The sequence below is a fragment of the Pangasianodon hypophthalmus genome, chromosome 2 (assembly GCF_027358585.1).
Source record: "Pangasianodon hypophthalmus isolate fPanHyp1 chromosome 2, fPanHyp1.pri, whole genome shotgun sequence".
Lineage (NCBI taxonomy): Eukaryota > Metazoa > Chordata > Actinopteri > Siluriformes > Pangasiidae > Pangasianodon > Pangasianodon hypophthalmus.
In genome coordinates, this window is record NC_069711.1 from 787,501 (window position 1) to 798,579 (window position 11,079).

The 11,079-nt window shown below is 37.5% G+C and overlaps 2 protein-coding genes across 7 annotated transcripts in view; both read left to right on the forward strand.

The window, feature by feature from the left end:
• The window catches only part of os9 (OS9 endoplasmic reticulum lectin), a 13,763-nt gene extending 13,423 nt beyond the window's left edge, over positions 1 to 340 (forward strand). For all 5 annotated transcript variants that reach the window (XM_053229707.1, XM_053229702.1, XM_053229694.1 and 2 more), the window contains one exon: positions 1 to 340. This exon is cut by the window's left edge and continues 2,388 nt beyond it. The gene's annotated coding sequence lies outside the window, so the exon portion shown is untranslated.
• Positions 341 to 2,016: 1,676 nt separating this feature from the next.
• Positions 2,017 to 10,997, forward strand: c1galt1lb (core 1 synthase, glycoprotein-N-acetylgalactosamine 3-beta-galactosyltransferase 1, like b). Of its 2 annotated transcripts, XM_034299456.2 has the most exons (4): positions 2,017 to 2,755; positions 3,754 to 3,995; positions 5,383 to 6,047; positions 7,704 to 10,997. In XM_034299456.2, the coding sequence occupies exons 2-4, from the start codon at positions 3,779 to 3,781 to the stop codon at positions 7,926 to 7,928; spliced, it is 1,107 nt and encodes a 368-aa protein (XP_034155347.1). In that variant the 5' UTR covers positions 2,017 to 2,755; positions 3,754 to 3,778; the 3' UTR covers positions 7,929 to 10,997. The 2 variants fall into 2 exon arrangements, with proteins under 2 accessions (XP_034155347.1, XP_053085708.1); XM_053229733.1 differs by lacking the exon at positions 2,017 to 2,755 and having other exon boundaries at positions 3,820 to 3,957.
• Positions 10,998 to 11,079: the final 82 nt, after the last annotated feature.

Below are 11,079 nucleotides of genomic sequence, written 5' to 3' on the forward strand. Positions count from 1 at the left end.
GAGAAAGAGAGAGAAATTAGGCATTTGAGCTTATTTTCTTCCTGGAGTCTGAGTGATTATTGAGTCTGAGTGATTATTGAGTCTGAGTGATTATTGAGTCTGAGTGATTATTGGAGCATTAAACTCATGAGAATAGTTTTTATTTCATTTATTTTTTAATTTTTTAAATTTTTTTTGGTTCTTCTTTGTTGCTTTAACTAAAGAAAATGCTGATGATGTAAGAAAGTTTCTCTGAGCTGTCAATCAAGATTTTGGGAATAAAAAATAACATTCATGTTAAATGCGTAAAGGTTGATTGTAAAATTTTAGCTGTGAAATAATTAAACGTTTGTAAAAAATACTGAAGTTTTAATTTTAATACCTTTTTAAAATAACAAGCCGAAAAGTTTCTTTCAGTACTTTACGCTTTTCCTCGTTCTGCTGTGGGATTTTATGCACATGAACTGAACATGATGCTACCACCACCGTGCTTCACAGCAGGGATCGGTGTTCTCAGGGTGATGAGCAGTTCTGGGTTTCTTCCAAATATAAAGGGAAAAAATATTTTCACTTAATATGAAATCATTTGGTGAAAAAAAGACAGTTAAAATAAAACTGGTGAAACTAGATTTACATTTTCTGAAGGAAATACTGTGAAAGAAAGAAAGAAAGAAAGAAAGAAAATGTAAAAAAAACAGATTTTTAAAAAGAAAGAAAAAAAAGAAAAGTTGAGACAAAAGATGTGTAAAAAGACAGAAAGAATAGAGGCAGACAAAAGGAAACCGTTAGAGATATAAAAAAGAAAGAGAGAAAGAACAAAAAAATAGGAAATGGGAAGGAAAAGCAAACAAAGAAAAACAAGGATAAGAAAGAAGTAAGAAGAGAAAAGTGAGAGAAAGTAAATTTATATAGAAAAAAGAAACAGAGAAAAATAAAAAATGAGAGAAATGAAAAAACATGTGAGAAACAGACGAGTGTCAGCGAGAGGAGTGTAAACGGTTACTACTGTTACTAAGCAACCAAGATGCCAAAGCTGAGCGCGATGCTGCCACCACCGTGTTTCACAGCAGGACTGGTGTTCACAGGTTTGTACCGAGGAGCAAAAAGTTCTGTTTTGGTCTCATCAGACCAGAGAACCTTTTTCCCACATGTTTAATCGTCTCTAACGTCCTTTTCGCTAAACGTTCTCCAAACAGGGTTTCATACGACTCGCCGCTGACCTGTGGAGATATTTATATATATTTTTAATGATAATTTAACAGATGTTTGATCTTCATGATGCTGTGTGCTTAGGTGTGTTCTCTAACGAACTCTGGGTTCCTCCAGGAACAGGTTTATTTACACTGAGATCACGTGACGCTTTAATTAAACACATTCAAATTTACAGGTTTCACAGCAAACAATACTGTTTTTTTTGTCTAACTGAAAACTTTCATCATCATTCAGTTTGAAAGTTGTGTTCATAACTTTTTATCAAATTCCTTATTGCACATTGCATCAGTAAGAACTAAACTAAAAGAAGTAGAAAATACTGAACGAAATTTTTTTTAATAATTTTTTTTTTTTTTTTTTACTGCAGCAAAGGAGACATTTAATAGATTTATTGAAAATAAATTTATCCAAAAATTTAAAAAATAAAAATGCTTGTCATGGCCAAAAACCTGATACTCTTTGTATTTTAATGTAAGTATTGCATTTGTTTGCATTTAAACTTGAAAATTTGCATTTATGCAAATGAGATTTTTCGGCTAATTAAATATGCAACAGTTGAAATTTAAAACAACAAAAAAGCGAAATATTTAATCCAAAAATTCTTCAGGAGGTGTGGAAAATGAGAATATATAATATGTAAAAATGGAAAAAAAAAAGTCACAAGAATATTTAAAAAAAAAAAAAAAAATCATTAATCAATTAATTATATAGTTAATATAGTGTGGAATATTACTTTTTTATATACAAGTCTAGACTAATTTAAATATTAATGAATTATTTATTAGAAATTCACAATAAACTCACAAGATAATATTTCTTAAATAATAATAATAATAAAAATAAATAAATTAATAAATAAATAAAAATAGGAGCTCTGAACTTTCCTGTCAGACTGGATGTTCAGGGCGAGCGTGAGAATGTGGCCACGCCCTCTTGTCAGCTCAGCCAATCGCAGTGCAGGATATGCGCATGCGCGTCGCGTCCCCTCTGACGCAGGCTCTTCCTGTTTCGCTCAGGTGGCTCTCGCGCTGCTAGAAGTTGATGTGGAAGAAGTTGTGCGGGCGCGCGAGCGACCTGTGTGACATAAACAGCTTCCGGAAGTTTCTCTCTCTCTCTCTATTTTTTTTTTTTTACGTTTTTTTATTTATTTTTTTTTTATTTAATTTACGATGACAAAGCGTCACCATGGAGACGTGCGGCGTCTTTTTTACTAGCCGCCGTTTTTTTTTTTTTTTTTTTTTTTTTTTTTTTTTTTAAACTAGCAAAGCTAATCTGTTGTGCTAACGTCCAGCTCGCGAGCTCGTAACGTCACGAGAGAGAGAGAGAGAGAGAGAGAGCGCGCGCGTGAGCCCTGTAGCGCCATTATTATTGTTTTTATTGTTTTTATTATCATTTTTAACAAACTCAGAGCCGCAGTGTTCACTCGGTGATGTTCTGCTGGACTTCCACAGCAGGCTGGAGGTCTGAAGAAGCTTCTTCTCCTGGTCTGGAGCTTGTTTGAGATGGATGTGGGCGTCACGCGCTTCTTCTCTGAGCTTCACTTTCACTGAACATCAACAAACAGGTAAAATTCCATCAATAGCATTTTTATCATTGTTTATTTATTTAAATCTGCATAGTTATATATATATTTATATCTGTATTTAATTCATGTGGCATTATATATGTTTCTAAAGCATATTTATACAAATTATATATTTTTATACTTATTAAAATCTGTAAACATCAACATCTTTATAACATTTTTTATATTAAATTAAATTATTAATGTTTTTTTCCATTTAATATTTACTTATGTGTACGTTTTACATTTATTTAATCTGTAAATTACTACTGTTTACAATCAGCATGAGTAATTAATGAGGAATTAATGAGTAATTATGGGTCACATGAACATGTTTCTTACGCAAATTAGCTAATATAAAGTTAACTCGAACTTAGTCTCGGTTATAAAAATAGTTTTAAAGATTTTGTTAATATGCTATTGATGCTATTGTTTGTTTATTTATTTTATTCCTGACTTGTTCAGATTTATTTGTATAACACGATTAAAGTAAAACAGTCTCGGAGCAGCTGAGGAGAAAAACAATAAAACGTAACATTAGAATGATAACAACAATAAAACTAACGTTAGAAAGGTAACGGAACAATAATACTAACGTAAGAAAAGTAACAGAGCAATAAAACGTAACGTTAGAAAGGTAACGGAACAATAAAACGTAACGTTAGAAAGGTAACGGAACAATAAAACGTAACGTTAGAAAGGTAACGGAAATTGTAACTTTATTCTCAAATTATTGTATTTTAATTTTTTAAAACAGTGGCCCTAACACGCTGTCGTACGCAACGTTAAAATATAAAGTTGAAAAAGTACGTAAATTTTATCTCAATTAATTAGAAATGAGTCCAGAATAACTAAACTGTAAGATAAAAGTGTTTGCTTTTTAAATTTGTTTAAAAGATTTTTTTTCTATCTCTAGTGAAGTGTGTTTGTGCGTAAGGAGTTGCGATGTTTATAAACGCTCCTCTAATCTCTTTTTCGTTTTTGTTTTTTTTTTTCAGTTAGCGTGTGGTGAAAATAGTGAAAATGTTCCAGATGAAAGGGCTCTGCTCGCGCTCCTCGTTCTACGTGGGCTTCCTGGTGGGAACGTGTTCTCTGTACGTGATCCTGCACCAGGCCTGGTTCTCGCAAAACCCCCACCCGCGACGTGTCGACGCGGACCTGAGGAGACTCGAGGAGGAGCACCAGAACTGGAGGAAGGAGAAGTTAGCGCTGTTTAACCTCGTCCACCCGCATCACATCGGTAACGACTCCGGGAAACGCCGCTAGCATCGCTAGTCTGATTAGTGTGATTAGCGCTCTGCCACGTCGCGTTCTGGACTTTGCTCCAGTGCTGTTGACTCTCCCGCAGTGTACACATCCTGCAGTTAATCCCGTCACCTTCGGAAATTTTATTACGTTGTTCACTACGGAGTTCTCTTCCTGCTTCACTTTTATTTGCTTTCTCTTTTCTTTTCCTTTTTTTTTCTTTTTCTATAAACAGAACGATCTCGAAGTACCGAACTGATCAAACAGGAACTCGATGATGAACTGAGTTACTTTTATTCTTTATTCTTTCATTCTGCTCCTTTTCTGTTTTCTCCATTTCTGACTAGTGAATTCATTACGTTTGACCCGCGTCACTAAGCGGGCGGGGTTAGAGTTCGTAACTTATCACTTTATTCATAAGAAATCTAAACATGTCGCTCTCGTTTTTTTTTTTCTTTTTCTAATTTTTACAATTGTTTATTACAGTAACTGAGACAAATAGACAAATTCTTTCTCTCTCTCTCTCTTTCTACATATGTATATATATATATATAAAATACGTAGTGGGAAAGTTTTGAACTTTTGAACGACAAAATCTGATGATAAAAACTTTAAAGTTGTGAAAAACGTAACAATAAAAAAAATAATGGAAATAAAGTGATGATAAAGTAAACAGTAAACTGTAATAAAATATAAAATAACAAAAAAATTACATTCTGAATGTAGCAAGAAAAAGCGAAGGTAGATTACTGACGGAAAATTAATTATTAACTATCAAAAAAAGTAACGAGAAGATGTAACGATAAAAAAAATAATGGGAAAATATAACGCAAAAAAATTTAAAAAGGAACAGTAAAGAAACACATAAAGATAGAAAAAATAACAAGAACATTTAACAAAAAATTTAACGATAAAATGTTAAGAAGAACATATAACAGAAAATCTAACAATAAAGTTAACAGGAACATATAACGAAAAAATTTAACGATTAAAAAAGTAACGTAATAAAACGTAATAAAAATGTAATTAATGTAATAAAAAAGTAACAGAAAAATACAACGAAAAATCTAACGATAAAGTAACAGGAACAAATAACGAAAAATTTTACGAAAATAAAGTAACAGGAAAACATAAACATAAAGTTAAAGAAGAACGAACAAGCTAGCTGGCTAGGATAGTGTTAGCTAGAAACTATTTTTTTTTGATAACCAGCATGTTTGTTCATTTTGTAACAATGAAAATGGAACGAGAAAACAACAAGGAAAACAGAACGATAAAGAAGTAACGATAAAAAGAATGTCTACGATAGTCAAGATGTAAATATATCGCATGTGTTGTTATCGGCCAGGCTCCGCCCACCCACCTGTGCGTTTCTCGTTTAGGTGAGGACAGCGCCCTGGCTGATTCGCTGTACAAGCGCGTACGTATTCTGTGTTGGGTGATGACGGGTCCGAAGAACCTGGAGAAGAAAACTCGTCACGTGAAGGCCACGTGGAGTCGGCACTGTAACGTCGTGGTGTTCGTGAGCTCGGTGGACGACCCGGACTTCCCGACCGTCGGACTCCACGCCAAGGAGGGCCGCGACCAGCTCTACTGGAAGACCATCAACGCCTTCCACTACGTGCAGGAGAAGCACAGCGCCGACGCCGACTGGTTCCTCAAAGCCGACGACGACACGTACGTGGTGGTGGACAACCTGCGCAGGGTGCTGGCCAACCACTCGCCGGACGAACCCGTGTACTTCGGACGCCGCTTCAAGCCCTACATCAAGCAGGGCTACATGAGCGGCGGCGCCGGGTACGTCCTGAGCCGAGAGGCGCTCAAGAGGTTCGTGGAGGGCTTTCGCACCAAAACGTGCACTCACACGTCCTCGGTGGAGGACCTCGCCCTCGGACAGTGCATGGAGAAAGTGGGCGTGGCCGCCGGAGATTCCCGGGACACGCTCCAGAGAGAGACGTTCCATCCGTTCGTTCCGGATCAGCACCTCACCGCCAAATTCCCCAAGAGCTTCTGGTACTGGAAGTACGGCTACTACCCCGTCGTCGAGGTCAGAACCACACGTTCTCACACTCACGCTCCTTTTCCACGCGCAACCTGATAGCTACGCTCTGCCTAGCTAGCTAGCATTCTAATACTAGCGATTAATACGATTTTATAGCTTATATACTTAATGGAGTCTGGGCATCTTTTTATTTATTTTGTTCTTTTACATTTAACACTACTACAAAAACAAAATGAATAAAATACGCTACGTTTAGGGTTAACAAGTATCTACCTAGCTAGCTAGCAAGCTAATGCTAGCAATTAACAGATTATGTTTTACACACCTTATGGAGCTTCGGATACTTTCTGTGCAAATTTTTTTTTGCTTAACAACTGAACAAATAAAATGATAACGCTAGTTATGAAAAAGTTTCTAGCTAAAGGTAAACAAACTATCCAGCTTTTTTTTTTTTTTTTTTTTGTGTCACGTTAGAAAAATGATAACCGGAAAAATAATTTGTTCTTCAATACAACACTTTGGCGTATTTATTTTAGATCAATAGCATGTAATTGGATGGATAAACCACAACAGAGTCATCAAACTGCGCTAATTTTTTTCGTACGTTTATCAGCTTTGTTGTGGTATTTTGCTAGAATTTTCTCACTTGAGTTAACGTTACAAACATCGTCAATTTTTTGGTGCAAAACTAACACTAACGAGCTAACAATTTTAAACAAAGTTTAAACGTTTTGTGAGTTATAACACTTTTTGACGCTGGGGTCGTGTTCTGGATATTTTTTTGTGTTTCTTTTCTAGCTAACGCTAACTTCACGACTACGATTACAAACATTTTTTATTTTGTTTTCGTGAGACATTTTGTCCGTCTTTTTTTTTTTCTTTTCGCCAACGGAAATCAGATTCTTTCTTTAATACGGAATTTTGAAGGCTGAACGTGACTTTATTTTTAAAATTTATTTACACACACACACACACACACACACACCCTGCATTACGTTACTGTGTCTGAGTGCTTTCAGAGAAACCTGTTTGTCCTTCGTCACATCGCAGTGTATCTTAAGATCTCGAGCAAATAACTCGTTTCCTGCTCTGCCAGTTTTTTCAGAACAAAAAAAAAACAAAAAAAAAACAGGCCGAGCCCAAACCGGGAAATATTTGAAGCTTTTAATGTTTTAAGAACAATTGATTGGTGAGGAAATGAGCAGAATGAAGCAGATGCTCTCCTGAGAGCTCCTGTGCCTCCACTCACTGGTTTCCTTTTGCTGTTTGGGGAAAAGCTAGAAACAGCGAAATTCACTTCTATAATCTTCTTGTACACAGAATCATGATAATGAATAAAATGTTTGGTGTAAAATTCAAACTAACACACGTCTGGGTGTACAAACTTTTCCAAAAATATCTTCTGGGATTTTTTTTCTTAATAGATTAGTGATTATTTGGTTTTCTGCCGCACCTGATGCAGCTCATCAAGAGCCACGAGACTTAAACATTTAAAGAAATTAAAGAGAAAAGCTCTCGCATACTGAGCTCCTTCATCTCTCTGTTTCATTCCTGATCATTTCCTGACCAGTGGTTTGCTGTTACGATCATTAAAAGCTTAAAAGCTGAATTTTTTAGCTGTAGAGTCCCTGAGCCGTACGTCGCACTTGTCCTCGAAACTTCTTTTCATCACTCTTCTTCTTTTCGTTCTTACATTTGCAGGGTCCTCAGTGTTGCTCGGACCTGGCCGTGTCGTTCCACTACGTGAACGCGCAGATGATGTACCTGTTGGAATATTACACCTACCACCTGCGTGCCTTCGGGTATCGTTACCGCTACCAGCCCCCGGAGCCGAACCCCGTCCCGCCGTCGCAGCAGGAGCACCAACACGACGCCGAGTTACAGGAAGCAGATAAACACCCTCATCCTGAACACGGGAACGGCTAAAACATTTATTTTTTAATGTAGGATTTTTCTCGGGACTCCTGGAATTATTATTTTATTTTATTATTATTATTATTATTTTAAATTGCCGTGGGTCGGGGGGGGAGAGCGTGGTATTTTGTGGTGGTTCTTTTTTCATGTACATCATGAATCTTGTATTAAGTCTTGTATTGAGTCACATATGAGTGTGTGTGTGTGTGTGTTTGGGTATGTGTGTGTGTGTGGGTGTGTGTGGGTGTGTGTGTATGGTTGTGTGTGTGTGTGTGGGTGGTGGCTACACTGACTTTACAGCCACATACTATAAAAAGTGTTTACTGAGTGCTGACAACTTAAATATGTATAGTGCCTCTACAGGTGTGTGTGTGAGTGTGTGTGAGTGTGTGTGAGTGTGTGTGTGTGTGTGTGTGTGTGAGAGAGACTCAGGTGTGTATAGGCTCATCCTCAATGCCTTCTTAAAATTCTAGACCAAATGAACACACTTCACCCCCTGTCACTTTTGTGTGTGTGTGTGTGTGTGTGTGTGTGTGTGTGTGTGTGTGTGTGTGTGTGCGTGCGTGCGTGCGTGTGTGTGTGTGTGTGTCCATTCAAGACCGACTTTCTTAAACAGATCATGTGGGCGGAGCTACACGAGAGCTCGGGTTGTGATGTCACAAAATTATAGAAAATGCGTCAAATCACTCGTAGGCTCAGAGCTTGAGTCTTTAAACGCGGCCTTTCGCTCACTTAGCTAACGATGTTAGTCGTCATGGTAACGACGAAATGCATTCTGACGACCGTGAGCCAGCGACGAGCAAACCGGCGATATGTTTAGCTCGTTAACGTGGGATTGGAGTTTTGATTTGCGTATTCATGAGTATTCTCGCGTCTCAGCGTTTTCTGGCGCAAAGGATGTTTTTCTTGTGCGTTAAATTTTGTATACACGTTTATTCCATGCAACTTGAGTACTCTTAGAGGCGATAAAGCCGTCCTCATCTGACGTATGCAAGCGTAAAAATGCGAATCAGTACGTAAGGTTAGCTTAACGGCGGCAGATTGGGACGTTATATCGCTATGACGATATGAAAAATGTTGGATGATGAGGTGGAGCTGATGGAGGTGAACCTGTTGAACCTGTTCTTCTGCTCCACTTTGTGATTTGGATTTTTTCTTTACAGTGAGCACCAAAGCCTGCGCCTCGTTAAACACACTTTGTGCAGATAAAAGGTGCACTTTAGCGCTAATCTCTCTCCCCTAGGTGTGTAGCGTGCGGCGAAAAGATCGATTCGGAGAACAGAAGAACAGAAAACTCATCACTGCTACTACATTTTAGTATTTTTTTTTAGTATTAAAGGTTGTAATAATTAGAAGAATAAGCCTAGTTCGAGAGATACGTGAATCCCTCGCTGGCAGACACGCCCACTTCTCTTCTCAGCCACGCCCCCTCTTCAGCCACGCCCCCTCTTCAGCCACGCCCCCCACTCATCACCTCCTCAGTTTCCTGTATACGCACAGCTGTATCTGCTCCACACGCCAGTGTAACCTTAAACGTGGCCTGGAGAGGGCGCTAATACGACAGACGTGTTGTAAAGTTGTAAAGCACCCAAAGAAGAACCAAAAAAAAAAACAAAAGAAGAGGAAGACATCGCCGGATCTTCATTACTAAGCGCGATCTCTTCGTAGTGAACATTCGGCTGTAATTCAGATAAAAACGTGACGACAGACAGCAGGACAGCGAATAACCTGTGTGTGTGTGTGTCTGTGTGTGTGTGTGAGTGTGTGTTTATTCAGTTTCCTCAAGTTGGCGTAAAATGATAAAATGAGTATCGTAGCGTACGTGCGCTTTGCTACGCAGCTTACGCGTTCACAACATCTTCGTAGATCGTGATTTAAGTGTAGAAAGTTTGGGTTTTGAGTCATTTTTCCGTGGAGTCGAGTGAAAAAAAAAAAGAAACGACGCGTAAAACACGACCGACATCGAACGTGAGCCGGAATTTGACACTTCGCTCAGTGTGGGTTGGGCTTAAAGGCAGATGTTACGCGGTTAAACGTTTAAATAACGTGTTCGGATGAGACAAATCTTTCCAAAACGTTTTTTTTTTCCTTAACTTTCCAACACTGGAGTAATACCAGTAGTTAAAAAGTAGTTCTGGTTATTATTATTAATTTTTTTTTTTTTTAAACGTTTTCCTGAAGGTTCCACACAGTTCTTTCTTCTGCATCTGAAGTAGTTCCATCTCGGACACATCTGCCCCCAAGTCCTCCATTTTAAAGCGAGTTTGGCGTAGATATGTTTTCTGTTCTTTTCCAAACTGTCGTCCATTTTATACTCGCACACACTGGAGAGAGATTAGGATATACGTTTAAAAACAAAAACAACAAAAAAAAAATCGCTGGAGTTTTTACCTTTAATGCCGATTTCTCTCTCTGAGTTTTTTCCCAGTGGCGTTGGAGGACGATCGATGGCCTGAGAATGCACTTTGCTAATGAATGAACTGACACGGAGCCATTAAAAAACGATTAATACACGGACTTTGGCACCAATTAACCTTGAAGTGATTAATTTTGTTGTTATGGAAACCAAATCGGTGTTGTTACTGATAGCTGATGCTGAGTACTGATTGTAATCATCAACACAGTGAGTGTTTTTGTTTTTTTAATTTTCTGAAGGTTATTAGGTTATTTCTGAAGTTTTCTATAATGTTTGGATAATCATTGTGTGTGTGTTTTTTTTTTTTTTTTCTTAAAAACAACACTGCGCTGAAATATGACCAAGTGTTTACGTCTTGAGTGTAAAAATCAAACAGGATTAATTGTAATATTTTTGATTTTCTGACGGTTTTATGTCAACGGGAGCAAATGTGTGAAGAATAACGTTATGATTTCATCACTCTGTATTGGTATTTTCGTATCTAAAGGTGTGTGTGTGTGTGTGTATGTGTGTGAGAGAGAGTGTGTGTGTGTGTGTGTGTGTGTGTGTGAGTGAAGGAAAATTCTGTACAGTAACTTTACAGCTCTATTTATAGATTCAGAAATGAACAAAATTACTGAGGTACAATGAGGAGGATATTTAATAAAGACTTATTTTACCGTAAACTGTCGAGAGTTTGATGATTTTTTAAAAATAATAATAATAAATATAAAATAATAAACAATCTAAATGGTTAATAAGGTCTCT

Bases quoted from the DNA above. Each gene is read 5' to 3' on its own strand.
- c1galt1lb (XM_034299456.2), top strand. From the start codon at position 3,779: ATGTTCCAGATGAAAGGGCTCTGCTCGCGCTCCTCGTTCTACGTGGGC. The intron at 3,996-5,382 runs GTAACGACTCCG...TTTCTCGTTTAG, and splicing joins CGTCCACCCGCATCACATCG to GTGAGGACAGCGCCCTGGCT. The intron at 6,048-7,703 runs GTCAGAACCACA...TTACATTTGCAG, and splicing joins GCTACTACCCCGTCGTCGAG to GGTCCTCAGTGTTGCTCGGA.